Here is a 22871-nt window from a genome sequence, read left to right as displayed (position 1 = left end):
ATGGTTGCTTGAGAAGACCATCTACAGTGCTGCTTGTAACAAAGTTATAATGGGAAAGAAACAGGTCTGCAGGGAAAGGAAGTGCCTTTGAAGAGAGATGATGATTTTTTTTCTCCTTGGATGTCATTTCTGTGTTTCTGCCATCCTTTGCTGTACCGGGACAGCTGTAGCAATAGGAAGTAGAGTCAAGGGAGATTTTTCAAGGGACAGGTTTTTTTTTCTCCAGAGCTGCCCATACATGCTGATGGCAGCTTCTCTAGCCACAACTACAACTGAAGGGATGCCAGGATTCATACGTATGATTTACTAGTAGTACTTTAGTTCTGCTATTAATGAGCAAAGATATCCTCAGGTTTCATCACATTTTTATTTTCTGTCATTTTGACAATCCCAGATACACATCACTCTCTTTAGCTATTATCACAAAGTGTCTCCTACACTTAAAACTTTGAAATAACAGTGTGTGCTGCTCTTTATATATATATATATTTATATAATGTATATATATATCAGTTCTGTTAACTTTTTCAGCTCACCTTTGCAAAAGCCAGATTAGTAATGTAATTCTATTGATGAGGCTGAAGTTTTCCTGACTATTCAAGGAGTTTGAATGCCTCAAGACTACTCCTGTTGGCCATCTAAATCCATTGCTATTTCACAAAAGAGAGATATAAGAAAAGAAACCCCAGTCTCACTGGAACAAATTGTACTATTTTCCTCAAATTACATTCCATTTTATGTCTGATCAGTCACCAAAAAGTGTTTTACTTATAATTTCAAGTATTTCAGAGGAGAAAATGGAAAGGATTGTCAGTGATATCTTCAGTTTTGGTGGTTTGGTCTCTTTTTTTGGATCTGATGTTTAGATAAACAACTTCCTCTTTTCTAGCTATCCAGATTTTTATGCCATTTTTTTTTTCCAAGCAACCTACATGATGAATTGTCAGATAAAATCTCTTTCCCTCTTCTTCTACTGTTTGTTCTCCAAGTGGAAAATGATGCAACATCTAACTCAATACAAATATTTTGTACCTTTTTCTGTAATCTATGTTATTGAAAGTTGGGCAAAGAAACACTTTCCACCTGGAATGGAAATTAGTAATCTGGAGTGTTTGTTGTATAGCCAAGGACTATCTCATGGGAAAACCTCTTTGTCAACACAAATAAGTTCTTACCCTTTTTATGGGATGCTTCTATTTGAGATAAGGAATATATCCCATAACTTCAGACAATGTTTAGATTTTCTGGACTTTTATCTCTAAGCAGTTTGAGGTCAAATACAGACATTAAATTTTAATCCTTGCTTTATAAAAGATATCATTTTGATTAAAAACTTCAAAAGAAATAATTTAACATGAGCAAATTTTTGACTGCTAAAGACATTTTTCTTCTAAACAGGGTAGAACTACTACTAAACCTTCCTAAAGGGTATGAGTTTCCCCTTTGGAAAGTGATAAAAATATCCTCTTCGATATCATGATTGTGATCATGGTCATCTGAAGAGTACTTCTTCCCCTGTTGCTATTTTTGGTCAAAATTAACTTTTATCCCTTTGTCAGCTATAGTTTTCAACACTTCTACATGCACATAGCCTAGCAGTTATTCAAAACAAATTTTGAACAAACACAAATTAGAAGTGTTGATCTGCTTGAGGGTAGGGAAACTCTACAGAGAGATCTAGATAGGCTACATGGCTGGGCCAAGGCCAGTTGCACGAGTTTCAGTAAGTCCAAGTGCCAGATCCTGCACTTGGGTCACAGCAACCCCCAGCAGTGCTACAGGCTTGGGGAGGAGTGGCTGGAAAGCTGCCAGGCAGAGAGGGACCTGGGAGTGTTGACTGACAGCAGCTGAACAGGAGCAAGTCGTGTGCCCAGGTGGCCAAGAAGGCCAATGGCATCCTGGCCTGGATCAGGAACAGTGTTGTCAGCAGGAGAAGGGAGGTGATCATTCCCCGTGCTTCGTTTTGGTGAGGCCAAACCTTGAATATTGTGTCCAGTTTTGGGCCCCTATCTACATGAAGGACATTGAGGTGCTGGAGAGGAAGAGCTACAAAGCTAGCAGAGGCGAGCTACCAAGCTAGTAAAAGATTTGGAGTATGCCTCCTATGAGGAACGGCTGAGGGAAATGGGGCTGTTTAGCTTGGAGCAAAGAAAGCTGAGAGGAGACCTTATCGCCCTCTAAACTACCTGAAGGGAAGTTGTAGTGAGGCGAGAGTTGGTCTGTTCTCCCTAATAACAAGCAATAGAACAAGAGGAAATGGCCTCAAGTTGTGCCAGGGGAGGTTCAGACTGGATATGAGGAAGAATTTCATTACTGAACAGGTTGTCAGATACTGGAACGGGCTACCCAGGGAGGTGGTGGAGTCACTGTTCCCTGAAGGTGTTTGAGATGGGTCGATGTTGCACTTAGGGAAATGATCTAGTGGTTGATGGGACTAGGACTAAGGCTGGACTCAATGATCTCAAAGGCATCTTCAAGCTGAAATGATTCCATGATTCTAAGTAGAGAAAAGCAGGCTGCCTGAGAATTAAACAAGGGCAATATGGAATTTTAATGCCATTCCATTTATAGTGAATAGCTTTATTTTCAGATGTATTTAATCAAAGATTAATTCTGCTTTCCAAAGAAATCAAAAGGTGATTATGAACTGGGGACTGAATTTGAACATTTAAACCAGGGTAATAACTTTGATAAGTTATATGTATGCATAATTGCCCATGCAGTATGTATATTTCTATGTATGAAAACACGCCATTACATGCATTCTCTTCCAGCTTCTCAGTGGTATGGATTGAAAACAACTGTTACATTCAGTAAAACTGTTCTGGACCTATTAGTACAGAAATATGTATTTTTTTATGTAGCTATCAGAAATTACATTTGTTGACATTGTGTTGAATGGAAAAGCCACAACCTCTGTTTCTGGGAGTTTTAGAATTGGTTTCAAAAAAAAACCAAAAAGAATAAAGCTGATTTAGCTATTTCTTGTTATGGGTACGGAATTAAACCTATGCATTTATTTCACATTTCACTGCAAAATAAAGTAGAGCACACATCAACTGCAGAAAGTACTCTGCAGAACAAGAATCACCATTAGTTTTATTCATAGGAGTTGTTAGCTTTACCTGAACTTTAGTGTATTTCAATTACACCTTAGTGGTTTTTTTCCTTTACCTATGAGTCAGATCTGTTGTTGAGAGTTCTCTTATCCACAGACTTCTGTCAGTGCTCTCTCAGCAGGAATGAAACATCTCCCTCGTGTGGTCAACTGTGAAAAATCAAATGATTGGGGTTTTTTCCCCGAAAACTGAATGAACACAGGTGGTATGAGAGGGTCAGCCCTCTCACGGCTGCCTTGCTCCCTCCAGGCCCGGCGGTGGGCAGACTCCTCCGTACCTCCACCCTTATACACAGGAATTTCCTCTTTGAATGTGGCATAGGTATAGAAGCCAATCTGGAAAAATACTGATGCTTATGTGTAAAGCCCTAATCTAAGCATGAATTGGTAATAGTAAATTGCCAATCAGATTCAAGTAAAATGACATGGGCAAGGTGAATATAAGATGGTAATGTGCACTTGCAGCCCACAAAGCCAACTGTATCCTGGGCTGCATCCAAAGCAGCATGGCCAGCAGGTCGAGGGAGTGGAATCTCCCCCTCTAGTCTACTCTGGTGAGACCTCACCTATAGTACTGCATCCAGATCTGAGGCACTCAACAAAAGAAGGACACAAACCTGTTGAAATGAGTTCGGAAGAATGTCATGAAAATGATCAGAGGTCTAGAACACCTCTCCTATGAAGACAGGATGAGAGAGTTGGGGTTGATCATCTTGGAGAAGAGAAGGTCCTGGGGACACCTTGTTGTTGTTCTGGTATCTAATTGGGGCCTACAAGAAAGCCAGAGAGGGATTTTTTCTAAGGGCATGTAGATGTACTGACAGGACAAGGCGTAATTGCTTTAAACCAAGAGTAGATTTAGATTAGATATTAGGAAGAAATTGTTTACTGTGAGAGTTATGAGACACTGGAATAGATCCTCCAGAAAAACAGTATGTCTGCCCAGTCCCTAGAAGTGTTGAAAGCCAGGTTGGATGGGGCTTCGAGCAACCTGATCTAGTGGAAGGTGTCCCTGCCTATGGTAGGGGCTTTGGAGTTAGGTGATCTTTAAGGACCCTTTCAACACAAAACATTCTATAATTCTACAAAAGGAGATGACAAAACACCTTACTTTGCCTGCCACATTATGCAGCTGAGGTCCATTTTAACATGTCCCAGATGTCTTTTTATCCCATTTTAAGATGCTATAAGTGTTCTGTTTTGTAGAAATACAATGTGTGCTCAGACACCTTCTTTTCTCACCAGCAGCAGGTGTAAGAATCCAAGTCAAAATTATTGTTCTTTTTTCACCTGTCAGGGATGAATAAGATAGAGAATAGGGAGATTTCACTCAGTATGCTGTTGAGGAAAACAGTAATTCAGGGACTATAAGTAATTCAGGCTTTTCCCCCCCTCTCCCTTATATATGTCAGTAATGCAACACATGCTTGAAGTCTGTACTATGCTTTCATCTTACCACAGTTCTGTTTACTATTCTTCATAGTTACTATTCATCTTATCCTTCCTCCTTATCAACACCCAAACTCTGCATTGCAAGCTAAGCTTCGTTCTTCGATTCCCTTCTCTGGGACCAAACGTTTTTAACAGGAAACTAAGCAGGAAATTTTCTCTTTAAGAATCCCTATCTTAAGTGAGATATTAGGAGCCATAGCAAGCATCTTGCTAAAAAACATACTTACAGCAAGCTTTTCTGAATGCATTAAAATATGCCTCAGTCTGTGCAAGTGACATGATCACATTCTTCCCCTTCCATCTCAGATCAGTGGCTTTGGGGATCTGCAAGCAGAGACCTGATTGCCCCACCACACACACATTACCTTTCCAATAACAGCATTCTGCCTTCTGTAAAGGTAATGACAGTCTTTACTCCAACAGTGCCATTTTTCAACAGACTTTGAACCATCTCACTGCTTGCTAGGTACCACATGTTGCACAGACCTGCTATTTTGCTATACTGTAAATATTTTACTACCAGACATGGATTCATGTGTTTTGTTATTTTGTTTTCTTTTTTTCAGAGACGTGCAGCTGACAATCTGAGAAGACATCATCAATACCAGGTACAGACCAATGTTTATTTTGAGGACAATTATTTTTCTGTGCCTCCAAAATGTGTCTTTTTTTTTTAAAAAAAAAAAAGGAAAAAATCCATGAAAGAGCAGGAAAAAAAATAACCCCACAAAATACAAACATGCGTTGTCCTCAGTGAATGAGTACAGCATTTTTGATGCTCAAACTACAGTATTTGAGAAGAAGAGTTGTCTGCTTTTGGGATGCAAAAGGATATTTCCTAGAACAATAATATACTAACCAGTATTTTGCCCACTGTAACTGCCTTTAAAAAAGCAAACACATAGTTCCACCTTCTTGCTATGATTCATCAGGATCATATGTGCAGCTCACTGACATGATCCATCAGAACCTGCTTTCTGTTCTTCTGGCTCTGGTCCCCCATAGACAACTTTTTGTCCCTTAATAGCCCTTCTGCCTAGATCTCCCATAAGCTGTTCTTCATCTTTCCTGCTTCAGCCTCTGATTTTTTTCTGAGATTGTTGTAGCATAAAGAATAATTTTCAGATTTTAGTTCGTTATTAGTTGTGTTAAAAGAGCTGCAAGTTAAACAAGATGTGGGCTGTAACACTTGTAGATTTGGTAAGTTAATGGATTCCATATGGGTAATACCTAGGTAAACTAGGACTTTTCCAACCTGAAAAAGAGACAGCTGTGGGAAGTGCAACAGGGATCTGTAAAATCATGCAGAAGATGAACACCAAGCAGCTGTCAGGATTGTACAGCCTTCAGGCATCTCTTCAAACCTAAATAATTTTAGGATTCTTAGAAGTAGAAGGCAACAACAGAACTTGTCAAAGAGCAGGTTAAAAATACACCAAACCCCAAATGGAATCTTAGTCCATCTGTACTGTGGAATTCATTGGCATAGGATTTGTGGATGCAGAAAGTTTACATGAGTTAAAGACACGTAGAGAAACCTGTCACAGCCCATTAAACCTAGAGCTACCATTCTGATTCAGAAAGTCTCTGAATCTCACATCTCAGGAGGCTTGGGAGAGTATAGCTGGAAATAGCGTTATACAACTGCACTAGGCTTACACTCTTTGTGAGGCATCAGCAGCTGCTAACTGTCAGGCTGTATGTTACTGTCGTGAGACATACTTTTGTCAAATCCAGTACAGACCTTCTCAAGATAATTGATATCAGCATCAGACCTATGGTTCGTACATTTTTGGCAAAAAGAGTGTAGGTTCAGTAGTTAACACCAAGAAAGCTAACACAATAATTTATGTTTTTAGGAAGTTATGAGAAATCTGGTTAAGAGATATGTTGCAGCAATGATAAGAGATGCCAAAACTGAAGAAGGACTGACAGAAGAAAATTTTAAGGTATGTGTTTATTTATAAGCTTGTAAGTGTAAGACTGTACAGCATATTTGTCACACTGCTCAGTTGTTCAGGTAGCATATAATGCTTCCTAGAGCAGGGTCTGTGTCCTCATGGACCACACAGAGATAGTGTTGAACATGGACTCTAGAAAGTCTTCTTTCTTTAGCTGGAGGAATTAGCAGTTTCATCAGCTAGTCTGAATCGTGCTTGTGTAAGGGGACACCAAAGTGAGACTAAGTGTATGTTAAAACATATTTGCTAAAGCAAGATAAAAATAGTTTCAGTACCTTAGGAAATAGGGTGGGTTTTTTCTGCTATAGAGTGCTGTTGTGCATTTATTTGTTTACAGAACAATTTTTCTATGACTTGAAAGATGGAAAATTTAAATAACCCCTCTACTTGTGGTGAGGCCACGTCTCGAACATTATGTTCAATTTTGGACCCCTCACTAGAAGAAAGACATAGATTCAATATCAGGAAAAAAATTCTTCACCAGAAGCATTGTCAAGTATTAGAATAGACTGCCCAGGGAAGAGAGAAAGTCCCCATCCATGGAGGTATTTAAAAGACATATAGATGTGATGCTTAGGGCAAACATGATTTAGTGGTGCATGTGGCAGTGCTGAGTTAGTGGTTGGACTTGATGATCTCAAAGGTCTTTTTCAACTGAAACGATTCCAGGATTCTGTGATTAACTTTTTAGGGAAATTGAAGACAAATAGGGACCTCCTGAAGGAAAGATATCTTCTCCTCAGACAAGCTTTTAATAGACAGAGGCTGCTCTGACTGAAAATAGCCTGCAATGATTAGCTCTGACTTAGCTGATAGCTGTTAAATGTGGTAGCAATGCGCAATGCTTCCTCAAGTGCTACTCACAGGGAACTGTGCACACATGTGTGTGCCTTGCGCCTGCATGTGTCCACATGTGTATATGTGTAAGGGATGATGTTAAGAGCTAATCAAAATGCTGTTATTATCATGGAATAGTACTATCTAGAAGATTTGCTTTAGGTCTTCCAATTGTCCATGCTCCTTCTTCCACCACTCTCAGTGAAATCACTATGAGTAGTCTAGACTAAGGTGCATTTGCTTTGAAGTTTCCTCTGATAAAATGGCTATCTCACTTTTCTATCTCACCTAGAAGATCAGTTGGTCTGTAAAGCACTTTGAAGATGCCAGGTATTATCCAGATGGTGAATTTTATTACCGATCCCTAGCATAAGCTCTTTTTTTTTTTTGATCTTTTTTCAATTACAAGACAAAAAGTCAAATTATCTTTCTTGCTTTGCTGTTTCATCTTCCTTTCTAATTCTTAGGAGTTAAAACAAGATATTTCCAGCTTTCGTTTTGAAGTCCTGGGTTTGTTAAAAGGAAGCAAGCTGTCTGATTTGCAGACTGCAAAGATGAACAAAGACACTGCCTCTCTATCAGAAAATGAAGAAAATAGTGAGTGTGAAGGAAACAAGAAAGGAAAGAAAAAGACCTTCAGCCTTTTTGACATAACAACGATGATACACCCAAGATCAGCCACTATTGCCTCTGAAGCACATAGTGTTAGCAATGGCTCAGCAATGATGGTGTCAGAGTCCACTAAGGAGAAGCAAAAGCGTGTGAATTTTGTAACAGACATAAGAAATTTTGGATTATTTCACAGACGATCAAAGCCAAACTCTGTGGAGCAGAGTACAAATAAAATATACACTGTTTCTGAAGAAGTTTCTCGTCAACAGGCAGAAGAACAATGTGAGAAAACTGCTGAACTGGAAGAAGGAGAACTGACCATGAACTGTCAATTAGACATACAAAGTCCTGACGAGAAATGTGTGGCATCTGAGTCACAAAATAATGGTGACTCTTCAGATTCACAGGAACAGGAAAGTATATGTTCTTTAGAAACAGACAAAGTGCAGTTACAGAACTCAGAGCTAGCCACACCACAGGATCAGCTGGACAAGGAGCTGGACATTAGCATTGACTGTGATGGGAAACAGGAAACAATTGATCAGGGTGATTATGTGATAACAAGGTTGTGATGCTTAGAGGAGGAAGCATTTACAAATATATATATTTTGCATAGTGCTTGGGGGGGTAATGTTTTAAGAATTATATTAGCAAATGCAAAGTTACACTTTATAGTACTCAACTGTGGCACATGATCTTGTAACATAGTAGTCAAGAGAAAGGTAATACGGGGACCTTCTGTTTTGTAGCCTGCTTTAGCTTTCACTATTTGTTTTACATTTTTTAATAAATGGAAGCATCTTGTATTCTTGTACTGTTGCAATAACCCACAGAAACTTTTTAGCTATCTTTTTCAATTACAACAAATGCAATTTCTCTCATACGATAGTTGACTCCTACGATAAATATTTTTCTATGCAAATAAAAAGTAGCTTGGGAGACTTGTAAGCCTTTATTTAACTTTGTAGGTTTTAAAAGAGTCTGGGCACCATAACAATCATAAGCAGCTCCTGTCAGCATAATTCATGTCAAGCTATTAGAATAATTTATTTAAATTGCTAGAAACTTGATTTGTTTCGAAAGCTACACAGAATCAAAAGATAATGTATATTCTTTTATTTATTGAAGGAATATGAATACCTGTAAATTATGAAAAATCAATCTATTTGATTATTTAATTACAGCTTCTCGCTCCCAGCAAGAGGATTATCAATGTCCTGATACCAATGTTAGAAATGCATTTGCAGGATTTGAAGACTGTAAAAAAAAAAATGTTTCTTATAGTAAAAAAAAAATATCTGTGGCTTGCTGAAAACTGATGACGGATTACTCCCTGGAAACCCATAATCACAACAGCTACTGCTTCTTCAACCATTTATTTTCCCAAACATGGACAACCTATGCACTTTAATATTCAAATGCTAATTAGCTTTTGCCTTCACAATACACTTGTATTTGCTAAGAGAAAGATACTTCAGGAATAAAAAAACATGCAACGATCCTCTGAGTGCTTGGAAAACTATGGCGATTTGTTGAAAAGTTTTTAAAGGCAAGCCTTAAGAGAGTTTCTTCGACAATTTCAGATTTTGGAGAAGCCTGATTGGAGGTTTTATAGAAAATACTTAGATGTTTAAATGTATAAAGAAAACCTAATAGTATTTTTCATAACTGATGAGTGACTTATTGTCTTAGTCAAAAACAGTATTTTTAAAATTAAACAGTCTGTTTCTTTTTAACCAGCGACTGGTGTCCTACATTATTAAAAATGCAATTGTACAATTGATTTAAGAAAACTAGCCTTGAACCCTCAGCACCATCCTTCTCCTCCCTTGGAAACACATGAATATACCACATCCTTGGGTCATTTCATTCTTAACTTCTTAACTACCTTGCAGTGATAGATTTTATAGTCTGTATTAGGGAAATTCCAGATGTACAGAGTACACTTACATTCCTGATGGAGTCTACCACATGTAATTCCCACCGGACAGGACCTGACCTAAAGCCATAACATTCTACATCTAAACTATCAGACAAACCCCTCCCATATTTGTACTTTTAGGTGAGTTTTGCAGTTCCAGTTTAGACATGTGCTACTCTCTGACCTTACATATTGAAAGCTTCCTTCCTGCACATCTATCTGCTTCATGGTACCTGAGTGAATTATTTGAACCAAAATGGAAAATATGAGCAGCAATTAGAAAATAGTTTGTATAGTTTTGCAACAATGCATTCAAAACTACATTTGATTGCTAAGATATGATTGATTTCCATCTTGGCCTCTTGGCTTCTCTGTGGACCCCCTGTCCCTCGTTTGTCTTTACTTGTCAACATTAGATTGTGAGCTCCTTGGGGCAAGGGCTGTAGGTTTTCTGTTTGGAAACACCTGAATTATTACAAGCATAACAAGAAATAAATAATAACAATGAAATACCTTAATATCATTTTTACTAGGTCAACTCTTTTAGAGAGTTCTCTCTTCTACTGTAACAATTGTGCTAAGAAAGGCATAAAGCTAATGTGTCACATGTTATCACAAAGTTCTCTATATCCCAGTTAACAGTTGTTCTGCACCGTGGATTTCACCTTCTCCATCCTTCATCATGATTTGTAATGCCTTGGAGTTCTAAGTTTATATTCTTTCACTATCCCATTTCAAAACAAACAGTCCTTGCTCCAAAGAGCTTTTCATGAATTCCAGACACATTATTTTATTCCAGACAAAATGTGTCTGATCTGGATATTTATAATGCCACCAGCACTATTATCAGAACACGTTAAATACCGAGGTCTAAGAGCTCTGCATGTTATTTTGTGCATGAAGTTCCCAACAGGACAAAGCCAGAGGACAGTTAACGTGAAACATGAGTGGCATGGTTGTCAGTGGGCAGCAACGCACCACGCAGCCGCTTGCTCACCCCCCGACGCATACTCCCACCTCCTGTAGAATGGCTGAGGCCCCAGCAAGATGGGAGGAGAAAAGATAATCAAAGGCCTTATGGATTGAGGGATGACATCCCATCAGGACACCGCTTTGCAGGGTCTAAGTCTTGTCTAAGTCTAAGTCTTGGAGCAGATACAAGACAGAACAGCAAAGATAGTACAGGTGGGAAAGATACTTAGGTACAGGGCCGTGACATTGTATTGCATAGCAGCAAGTGGTCAGTCTTTTGCTGTCTTTTTTCTTTCTTTTACAAATATCGAAATGAAGCTCTGTTAAATAAAGCATACTGCAAATCAACATTTACTCTATTTTTATGTGAATCTTAGACATAGAGGCCTGACACCAATAACGACTTGGTCCCATTCTGTTTCAATTTACTGGAAAATAAGCACCTCATTCAGTAAAACCAAGTAAGAGCCCAAAATATGTCCAAATTTGAAATGATGTTTTGAAAAACACCATTTGGAAAAAAAAAAAAATGGATGCCCCCAAGAGGACATCTGTGTCAAGAAAATTGAGAGGTGCACAGAGCAAGATTTGTAATTCCACAACAGAGGCATCATTAAGGTAAAGCGTATTTTCTACTTAAGAGAAAAAAAATATGTTCAAACCTACCAGTCCCTGCCTGCAATCTCCATTAGCATCAATATAGGAGGAAGAAAAAACCTAGGATATAAACCCCTATAAAAGACAATATTTTGAAGCAGAGCTTAAAATCATGAAATGTTTCAAAGTCTTAGAAAAATGTCTGAATACAAAGGAGTTTAATCCCAATATAAGTATGTTCAGAATGTTTGGAAAACATTTTTTTTAAGGTTTTATGTTTGGTTGGTTGGGATTTTTTTGGTAAGGTCAAAACCTGACTGCCCTTTGTATTTTCCTCAGCCTCTGGGGATACAGAGAGAGCGCAGACAGCACAGCAGAACTCTTTTATATTCCGGCATAGCTGAGCAGGCGTGAACTTGAATTCTTGCAATCAATCCTCCCAAACAAAGCAGGTCTGATCCAAAGCAGGATGGGTAGTGGGTATCTTCAGCAAGGTTGATTTGACTTCTACTCTTCTGAGGGTACACAATGATTTGGAGTCAGAGGTCATTGATGCAAGGGCTGCATGCTCTTTACCTTCAAAACAAATTGCAAATGCTGCTGCCAACTAGCTGCAGTCCAATGCGTTCTCAATATATCATCAGGAACAAGCCAGGTGGATGCCTCTCAGAGGGAAACCGTGGCTCTGCAGCTGTTTTTAATCTTGTTTTCTTGTTGCATAGATTGAGACTATTACATTTTAATTCTTGTTCAACAAACCCCTCACGCATACTTTTTGTATTGAACACTTAGCACACTACAGTTGCTTTTTTGTTGAGGGGTTTTTTTTTTTGGTAGATAAGGACTTAATGAGAAATTCTGCAACTTTCCTAATCTGAGTTTGGCTGTGAATAAGTAGTATCTAGTTCCAGGAGAATGTGTATCTTCATCATAACTATAATTGTTGGGAACTGGAGAAGGTGAGTACATTTCTGGTATTTGGGCACCCAGAAGTTCTTCAGCAGAATGTTTGAAACAAGAAAGTCTTCCTTAATAGGAAAGATGTCCCTGGACTAATCTTTCAGGAGGAGAATTTTTGTGTAGCTTCCTTGCAGGAATAAAGCATAGACAAAAGATGCAAAGAAATTTTACAATATGAAGGCTATAACATCCCATTTCCTCCATAAACCACAGATGAACATTGAGTCAGATTCTGGAAAGCAGCATTAAAGAGAAAAGAAGCAGGTCATACTTAAGAATTGTTATGAGATGTAGTGGGTCTGGGATGGTAGTGATTTTCCACAGCAGCTCTTGCAGTGCTGTCCTCCAGCATTCCTTCCCCCACCTTCACCAAGGTGGGTGGGCACAATCTTGACAGGGACCAGGGCCAGAACAGCTGACCCAGGCTGACCAAGGAGATATTCCATACCATATGACTTCAGCTCAGTAATATAAGCTGGGAGAGAGGAGCAGGAAGGGGAGGCGAGATTCATTTCTGTCCTTCCAAAAGCAACCACTACACGTACTGAAGCCCTGCTTCTCGGGAGGTGGCCGGACATCGCTGCTGATGGGAAGTAGAGAGTAACAGCTTTATCTGCTTTTTGCTTTGCTTCTGGCACGCACGGCTTTGCGGTTTCTTTATTAAACTGCTTTTATCTCAACCCATGAGACTCCCATCTTATTTTCTCGCCTTCCCTGGCTTGCTGAGGAGGTGGGGGATAGAGCGGTGTGGTGGGCACCTGGCATCCAGCCAGGGTCAAACTACCACAGCCTTTTTGGTGCCCGACGTGGAGTCAGATAATAGCAGTTTTACATTAAATGCATTGTAATTATAGTAAGGTAATGGGTGCAAAGCTCCTGTGCTGGTCACAGAGCCTTGCTGTAATGCAGGTTATCTTTCACTTTGTAATGTTTGGGAACATTCTGCTACTAACACTAACTCTGTGCTGTGCTCTAACCTTGATAGCTTTGCTAAGGTGACTATATGATTCTGTGAAAAGGATGAAAGGGCCTGGGAACACGATGGCCCAAATAATAATATTGAGTCTCATTCTGTTACTGATGGATTTACTGTGCTGTGGGAGCTATCTTGTGGAGGTCGTGCGGCAATGCACCTCTTTCCCCTCAGCTCGGACTGATGTAGACAATTTTGTTATGCAGACTTCCCAGGTCCTTAGTCACCCTTATATGAGAGTTTTAAAATTACTAATTAACATGGCTGGTATATTACATATTTTGTGGAATCTGGACTCTTCTGGGTATCAGAGAGGACAAATTTGGGATGGAAACATGTTAAAATGCCCCCTGAAGCAGCCAGCCCCTGGGTGACAGGGTGTGTGGATGAATTTGGGCAAATTCCTAGGATGGTTGTCAGTCACCTCCTGTAACCGGGGGTTTTACACCTGAATAGATAAAAAAAACCTGCTTTACTGGCACACCACCTTATAGAAGGGTGTTTTACCTACCCCAATGAGGCCCAGCAGGTTCAGGGACCTAGCCTCTGCCTACCAAGCTGCACTCCTCTCAGAGAGCTATGGTTGAAGTGGAAACTCAAACTGTATCTGAGACCACAATGTTGGGTCAGTTGCAGTCCAGTCCTCTCAGAGAACTATGGCCAAGGTGGAAATTCAAACTGTATCTGAGACCATCATGGTTGAATCAGGGAATCAAACAACAACCACAGTGGTTGCCCCAGTAGTGAAAAAGAAACAGTGGATAAGGAAGTCAACAAGTCCATATCATCAATTAGTAAGGGCAGAAGAGGAAGAAGAGGAAAGGTTAGAAGAAGCAGCTGGTCCTTCAGTAAGGAGATCAGGAGAAGAAGTGAAAGAAATCAAAAAGCAAATGGAAACTACTTGGTCCCTGACCTCATCAGAACTTCGAGATATGCGAAAAGGTTACAGTCGCCAGCCAGGTGAGCGGATTGGTGTCTGGCTGCTCCGATGTTGGGATAACGGGGCTGACAGTCAGCAATTGGAAGGTAGAGAAGCCCAACAGCTAGGATCTCTTGCTAGGGACCAGGAAATTGATAGAGGCATTGGAAAGAAGACCTCAATTTGTAGTCTCTGGAAACAGCTCCTCTCAAGTGTAAAGGCAAGATACCCATTCAAGGAAGATCTTGTAAATGCCCGAGGAAAGTGGACTAGAGCAGATGAAGGCATCCAGTACCTAAGGGAATTAGCTGTGCTGGAAGTCATCTATGGTGATCTAGATAATGCTGAGGCCTCCACAGATCCAGACGATGTCCAGTGTACATGGGCCATGTTGAGAAAAGTGATTCAGAGTGCCCCAGCTACATATTTGTCGTGGTTTAGGCCCATCAGGGAACAAAGGCCACGATTAGCCTCGAGTACCGAAGAGGCTGAGGATTGCTCGAGGGCAGGGAGGGCTTAATTGCCGCTTAAGGTTCAGGACAAAACAGACCAGGCTACTCGGTTTTGGGGAAGAAAACAGAAAATAATTTAATGCAAAATCAACCAAAACATAACCAAAATGAAACAACCCAGAGTAATACATCAATGGAGAGTCCAACCAGCCTTTTTAAGAACACCTTCTTGCCACCCCTCCCCTCTTCCCGGGTTCAGAGCCCTGATCCCGGTGTTTTTACCTTGTCCCCCCCTGAACGGTTCGGGGGGGCAGGCAGTGGGGGTTTCAGTCAGTCGGTTTCCGAGAGCTTCTGCCGTTTGTCCCTCCTCAGGGCGGGTGAACTCCACACCAGTCCTCCCTGCAAGTCCGTGGGGTAACTCACAAGCATGGCAGACTTGCACGGGCTGCTCCGATGCCCACTTATTCCAAAGGCTGCAGCTCCTCTCTGCCTCTCGTGTGGGGCTGCTCTGCGGCGCGCAGGCTCTCCAACACGGCCTGGGCCATGGCCATCTCCCCACACAGTCCCTCGCCCGTCCGGGCTCACCCACACGGAGCTGTTGGTGGCTCTCAGTCTTGCCACGAATCTCCATAGGTTTCAGGGGCACAGCTTGTATTCTCGCCACGGCTTGTAGAGGGGTCTCCGGTCTACTGCTTCTCGTTCCTTCCTCCTTCTCTGGCTGAAGGGTCCACGTGGTGGCCTCCATCTTGTATCACTCTCCACCTCCCGACTCGCATTTCAAATTCCCGTCCCCTAAATAGTGATCGCAGAGGCGCCAGATTGGCCCAGCCGGGTCGGAGGTGGGTCTGAACCTAGGAGCCGGGGGAGGGTCTTCACTGCAACCCGCTCCCCCTGTTACCAAGCTCCTTGCTAAACCAGGACAATATTCTAATATTTTGGCAATGGTGTATCACCCAGACATGGATATACCAACAGTGGAGAGGGTATCTTCTTGGTTACAGAACTATGAAGAAGCCTCTGCACCTCCTCATCAGTGTGGGATGACGGTCTGACTGTCAGAACTGCCCCAAGAATTCGGTCATCCACTGTCCCGACCAGGGGAAAAGGAAGTCCCAGACGTATGAGTACACCACGAAATGAACTCTGGCTCTTTTTACATGGCCAAGGAGAGGATATGAGGAAATGGGATGGTGAACCCACTTTTGAGCTGGAAGCTCATATACATGAACTAAGGGGGAAAACAGAAAAGGACCACCCAAGAGGGCTGTCAGCATAGTAGCTGCCAGAACAAAAGAAGACAATCAGCAGTCTCCAAGACATAGAACTGCTACTACCTCCTTTGATGCCAGTGAGGAGACTTCAGGTCTAAAATTGCAAGGATCAGATAGCGAATACTCTGATGAAGAACAGAAACAAAGGGTCCCTGCCTCCAGCCAGGAGGAGGAAAGGAATGACCAAATCTACTGGACTGTGTGGGTTCGATGGCCTGGCACATCAGACTCACAAAGGTATAAAGCCTTAGTAGACACAGAGGCACAGTGTACACTGATGCCATCAAGGTATAGAGATACAGATTCTGTCTGGATCTCTGGAGTGACAGGGGAATGTCAAGAATTATCTGTATTAGAGGCTGCAGTGAGCTTAACAGGGGACAAATGGGAAAAACGTCCCATTGTGACTGGTCCAGAGGCCCCTTGTATTCTTGGCATAGATTACCTCAGGAGAGGGTACTTCAAAGACCCCAAGGGGTATCAATGGGCTTTTGGTATAGCCACTGTAGACAGAGAAAATCAAACAACTCTCCAGTTTACCTGGCCTCTCAGAAGACCCTTTTGTTGTGGGATTGCTGCGAGTTCAAGAGCAACAGGTACCAATTGCTACCAGGATGGTGCACTGGAGGCAATATCGCACCAACCAAGACTCCCTGACTCCCATCCAGGAGTTAATTCATCAACTGGAGGCTCCAGTGAGATCAAACTACCAGGTAAAACTACCACATGAGACAATAAACTTTTGAATATATACTTTAAAAAAGTGTTTTTTAAGTGTCAAAAATGTTTTTAAAATGTTTTTTAAAAACATTTATTATCAAGTTTTCTGCTGGGAATGTAGAGATACAATTTGGACTACAAAATAATCCATTTTAAAGTGTCTTAAGAAATATCAATAGCTTTAATGAGTAGGGCAACCTCACAAAAACAATACTACTGGTAATGGTAATGGTAGTAGTCATGATTGCAGTAGTAGGAGTAGATGTACTAATAATAGTAGTAAGTGTAAGTACTATAACAGCAATCCTATGCATTAACCCCTGGGAAGTAGAGCTCCTCATTTCTAATCCTTGCTCTAAAATTTGCCTGTTTTCCATGTTGAGCAACCATTTGATAACATCAGTAAGCTGTCCTTGGGGACAGCTGTCCTCCAACATAAGTACTCTAGTCTCCAGAGTAAAAGGCTTGCTCTCTGTGTTTCAGCTCTTTGCCTAGCTGAGGCTTTAGTTATGGGCCCTGCATTCACTGCAGCAGGAGTATATTAGAGGTCCTTTGAGACTGTGTATGGTTAAGTGGTTGGACACATTCCAAAATAAATTGCTGTGCTTAAGGATGAATTTGAACTCTCCTTATATAAAAAGGAATGGAACTGATTGAACTACATCAAATCAAGTTTACTAGCCACTGATTTAGTACTTGAGAACTTGCCCTTTTTTTGTATAACTGTAAAAGAATGGAGTAGAGATGTCTCCCTCTTAATATTAAAACTAAAATGAAAGTTGCAGCCTTCAACATTCATGAATGTAGGACTGTAGGAGAACACGTCCCTCCATCATATAGCTCTATTCTATATTCTATAGCATCAAATCCTCTATTGTTTTACATATAGTCATGAAATGTTTCTACACGGGAATAATTTCAACTATTTACATTTGTATGCTCTGGACATTCACAATAAAATTATTTAATGAATGTTTAAACAGCCAATAGAAGTCTATGGTTAGTGAGAAGGATAAAATAATCTGCCAGAAATCCATGTGTTTCAATTTAGCAGGTTAGTAAAAAGACTTTTTTTTTCTACTGTAATAGACAATCTTTACAGATGGAAGTACTGTATCCCAAAACTCCAGTCCACATTTAAAAAAAAAAACAAAAAACAACCACACAACAAAATCAAATCCCAAATAAAAATGCACCAGATTTTCAGACTGCAGAAATTCATAGTTTTTCTTCATATAATTAGTACCCTAAGAACACCTGAAAGCATCCAGCTAACCTTTCATAAATGTAATGGACATCACAGACTGCTCCTTAAATGTGACCAAATGATAAAAGGATTGTAACTTCTCAAGATATAAAACTCTCTCAACATTTCCCAGATGGGTTTGCAGTCTTTGAATTGTGTGGCTCTAATCTGAACTCATATCCACATGGAGGAAGTGTCAGGATTTCATACTCAGATAAATGTGCTCTGCTTATTTTAAGAGTGCACAACAACCTGCTTTCACACTAGAGGCCCTCTGGGCATGTTTTGTAGTCATTTAACAGGCGTCTAAAGCATAACAATAATGCAAAAAATATGAATGCACAATATATATTAGAATTATACATGTTTTCATGTATTTTACATGTTTGAGTATTTAAGCTTCTATTTAAAACTAGCCAACCCAAATCACCAGTCTAAGCATCCAGACTTTTAGAAAGTCACACTCAAACCCAAATCTGGCCCACGTTTCCCCAGAGAAATGAACAGAAAGCTTGTCCATTAAGGACCATGTATGGTGGGGAAAGAGTACTCCATTTTGGGACCTACTTCTTTATTTGTTTGTTTGTTTTCTTTTTCTGCTGAACATGAATAACCTCTGAAAGCTGAAATATTCCCACACACTCACACCCTGGAGCTGATGAAGAGATAACCAGATGTATGATACTGAGCCAAGATTTATCTGGCATGGTCAGTATAAGTAAGTGATGAAAGACCAAGTGAAAGCAATTATAAACCTGAAAGTGACTATTACTATTGCAAAATACAGATTTTTTATAAGAAACTTCGAAAGTTACAGTTTCCCCGGGAAATCAATTTTCCACATATAGACAGTATTAAGACTTCATTTGATGTATTTGCATTACTCAGCTTCTGGAATCTCACCTGACGTCAGTGTCAAAGAAAACATAATAACATTGACTTATCTCCTGACGGTGTCAAAGTGATTCTTCAAACTAGGAGAAACATTTCAGGCTCTATTTTTGGCTTATTTTCCTCTCTCATCTGTTTCTTTCTCAGTTTGAAAAACAGAGGAATACAGTTGCAGAAAATACTTTAGTTCACAGCCTTATACTTTAAATGCGAATAACTCTCCTGTCAAACCGAAATAATGATTCATCCCAGAGATAGGTACATTGCAGAGCAAGATGGAATAACTCCTCTCTCTGCATCTGTTTAAAATAATAGATGTGTTGGAAACTTTAGAAGTAAATTGAAACAATATTACTATATGTTATTGCTTCATCTACAGGGCAAGACTGCTACCTATTGGAAATAACTATACCTGCAGATGCTGCAGTTTGACATAGGTCTGAGCTGCATGATATGAGTAGGAGCGCTATATGCTCATGCTGTGTCAGTGGGAACAGCCACTTAGTGAGCAGCATTTATGAGAAAAACACAGCATGTTAAGACATGTCCTGAGAATCTGCTTCAGGAATCATGCAAAATCATTCTCAATGGTTCTTTGAAATCAATTGAATCAGTGAACAACATAGATGAACAATATATATACCTCTATGTTCATTTTGGTTCTTTCTTTTCTAGGCATCATTCTTCCCTTCTGTTTCTATCTGTATTTACTACTGACTCTTCATCCTTCTAAATGCAATCCTTTGGTATCTCTTTCTGCTCTACCATTAATTTCCTTGTTTTCACATCTTCTGGTCTTTTTGCATATTTTTTTCCTCCTCTGTTCTTGATGTTCACGTGGCCAAGTCATTCAATCACACAATTTCTGAACTAGTATATTCACTCTTCATATATCACACACACATTAAAAAAAACAAAAAGCAAACAGTCTTTCAACCTGATCAATCTATTCTTTTTCTTGCACCTTGTGTAAACAAAACCAATTTTTTAAAAAAATATTTGTCAATATTAAGCATGAAGCAGAAGAGTAAAGAGCACTTTTTATGTCAGGGAGTCAATGTACTACATGGCCTTTTTTTATCTGACTTTGGATGATGACGAATTAAATAGACACTACAAGTATTGAAGGCTACTGTAAGAGCTTAAGCTGTGAGTGAAGATAATTACAAACAGATGAAACTGAAGTTAGAATTTATCTCCAATACAGTTTAAGACATGTCGTCTACTACACTTACACAATAGACACATCCGTTTTTTGATGATGAAAAGCAATAAGAATGTAGGATTATATTTGACTATTCTGATTTCTAGCTTGGGACCTATTTTGTGGTTTATTCCTTCCTATCTGATATGCATACTGGTGCTTTCAGACAGAACCATTACAGTTAATGGAAGGAGGAAGTGAACACGAAGATGACTAAAGCATTCTGACCATTTGCAGGAAAATCTACTAACTGACCTTTGTCTCGTTTTTAACATTTTTAAAATACAAACAAATTTTTTAAATGAATTGAAATAATCTACTTTTTTCTTTTTTTTTTCAGTTCCATACTTATTTATTGGCTATGAAACAAAGTTTTCTCTTTTCATCTCTTTCCCAGAAATAATCTATCCTTCTACTCCCTGGGAATATCTTTTATTTTAGTAGTGTGTTTTCTGCTCTTAATCATGTTTTGTTTACTAATCACGACCTTGTGATCTTTGTATTTTTTCCAGCAAATGACTTGGACATGTTTAGGATGTGCTTTTGATTTGGCATAAAGGCAATGGACAAGCACATATTTTTGATATCTAAGCATGCTTCATAATGCCTAAACCATCTCTTCACAGAGGTTCTTGAATCAATCATAGCAGAGGAGAAGCTAACATTTGCTTTGTCTCACTATGACCTTGTTAAATAAATACTGAAAATTAAATAGCTCATTGCTATACCTGGAAGCAGACTTTGGCATTTCTATTAAAAAATAAAGATAGATACTTTCTTATCTCTTTTTTATAACACCCAGGTTCCTTTGACAGTTTTTGAGGATTAGAAAGAAAACCTCTGAGTATCAAGTCACTTCAGCTGCTCTGAGGGAAACTGCAGAGGCAAAGGAGAAGGAGGTGTTTCCCTCTGCCTCAGACTCCTAAGTGGGTAGAAGACTGGTCCTTTTTCCAAAATATTGGTGACATATTTAAAAGGACTCTTGTCTCAGAAGAAGTTGTTCCTATTCTTGCTCTCTCTGAGGTGCATATCTACAAAAAGATTGTCCATGTCTCAAGGATCTTAGGTGGCCTGGAGGAAGTTTCCTAATCTTAGGTGAAATATCTACTGTAAAAGTAGCCTAATTGTCCAAGATGCCAGCTAAGCACCTTGAACAGTTTCTTCATTTCTTCTTATAAAAAAAAAAGTTATTTAGAAAGTGGAAAAGGTTCCTCTAACAGAGAAACCTAAAAAAGATGCTTATTAAGATAAAATAGACTAGTGCCTTTGTCCTGGCTGCAACACATTGTCCCAGTGGGACTTTAACATGGTAGCAGAAGCAGCGAGTAGCTAGGTCTCCCCTCAGGCTACTGGAGTTTTCTCAGTATTCACTTATTCTGTTATGAAAGTGTAAGCATAACTCAGACTTAGCTGGGAAAATACTTGGCTTTCCAAGAGCCTGTGTCCCTCTGGCATGACGCACTTGAAGCTGCAACTTAACCCCAGCTGTAGAACGTTCATAGAATCACAGAATCATAGAATCATAGAATGGTATGGGTTGGAAGGGTTCTTTAGAGATCATCTGGTCCAATCCCTCTGCAGAAGCAGGTTTGTTATTGATCTTTGCAGATTACATATTTGCAAAGTCATGACTGCCATTACTTTGTCAGCAATGAAGTGGCAGGGTAGTGTGGTGATACTATTGGGGGAGTTTAATACAGGCCACTTGACCAGGAGGAGGAAGTGGAGGACTGAGAGCTGCCTCAGGGTCAGAATCCCTGATCCTCACTGGGGACTTCAGGCACCCTGATATTTGCTGTCAAAGCCACTCAGTCAAGCGCATGCAGTACAGGAGGTTCCTACAGAATGTTGATGGCAACTTCCTGTGGTTGAGTAGCTAATGAGGAGAGGTGTGCTACTGGACCTTGTGCTGGCAAACAGTCTAATTGGAGATGTGAAGGTTGGAGGCAACATTGGCTGCAGGGACGATGAGATGATGGAGTTCAGGATCGACTATGAAAGAATAATAAATATAAGAAAAGTAAGTTGGTGAAATTTTCTAATCAGGCTCTTTTTCTTTGTTTTTTACTTTCTTCTGATCAATGACTCAGTTTTGTGTAAGAGATTGCAGACGAAACTGTACTATACTATTCACGCCAAACAATCAACTTGGCATATTTGAACTCTGTCTTTTTCCCTTTGTGAGCAAAGACACAGATATATCCCTGAAAATGGGAAATGTAGGGTTTACTACAGACTGATCCCACTGTTAAAACGTAGAGGAGAACAAGATGATGTTATTACAATGATGTCTCCATGACAGTCATTACATGACATCAGTGTGGGAAAAATCATTACAGTTGGAATTTTTATAGGAATCTACTAAACGCTGAGTTCCTTTGTAGGGAAAAAAAAAAATCTATAGTGTTTCTGAGTGGTATAGTTAAAATGTTATTCTCTGTCCAGGCAGTCTGGACCGTTACAAGTTTTTGAGACAACCATCTCCTTGAAAGCCAGAGCAGGTGAGATACAACTTCTAAAAGTATTGAGTTGAGAAGACAGATTTAGATGACTCCATAGAGGTGGAGTTTTTTTAAAAAAACATAGCATGGACCTTGAATTGATCTTTTTCTAGTTTATGTGAAACTTTTTAAAATGAGTGTATTAATTTAACTTGTAATTATAATTCATAACACATACTTACATGGCTATTTCCCTTCTTACTCAGGTCACACATTTCCTGATAGCTTATTTAGATTATTTAAAGCTAACCAGGCTACTAAACC

At 39.8% G+C, this 22871-nt stretch overlaps 1 protein-coding gene across 5 annotated transcripts in view; it reads left to right on the top strand.

Moving 5' to 3' along the window:
• Window positions 1-10377, top strand: part of TRPC4 (transient receptor potential cation channel subfamily C member 4) — a 150141-nt gene extending 139764 nt beyond the window's left edge. For all 5 annotated transcript variants that reach the window (XM_061994004.1, XM_061993997.1, XM_061994013.1 and 2 more), the window contains 3 exons: window positions 5137-5178; window positions 6430-6519; window positions 7836-10377. In XM_061994004.1, the coding sequence (XP_061849988.1) occupies window positions 5137-5178; window positions 6430-6519; window positions 7836-8552 (849 nt within the window). In that variant the 3' untranslated portion in view covers window positions 8553-10377. The remainder of the gene's footprint in view (window positions 1-5136; window positions 5179-6429; window positions 6520-7835) is intronic.
• Window positions 10378-22871: the final 12494 nt, after the last annotated feature.

The sequence above is a fragment of the Colius striatus genome, chromosome 1, assembly GCF_028858725.1.
Source record: "Colius striatus isolate bColStr4 chromosome 1, bColStr4.1.hap1, whole genome shotgun sequence".
Lineage (NCBI taxonomy): Eukaryota > Metazoa > Chordata > Aves > Coliiformes > Coliidae > Colius > Colius striatus.
The sequence above is the reverse complement of the archived record's forward strand: the minus strand, read 5'-3'. Positions and strand labels throughout refer to the sequence as shown.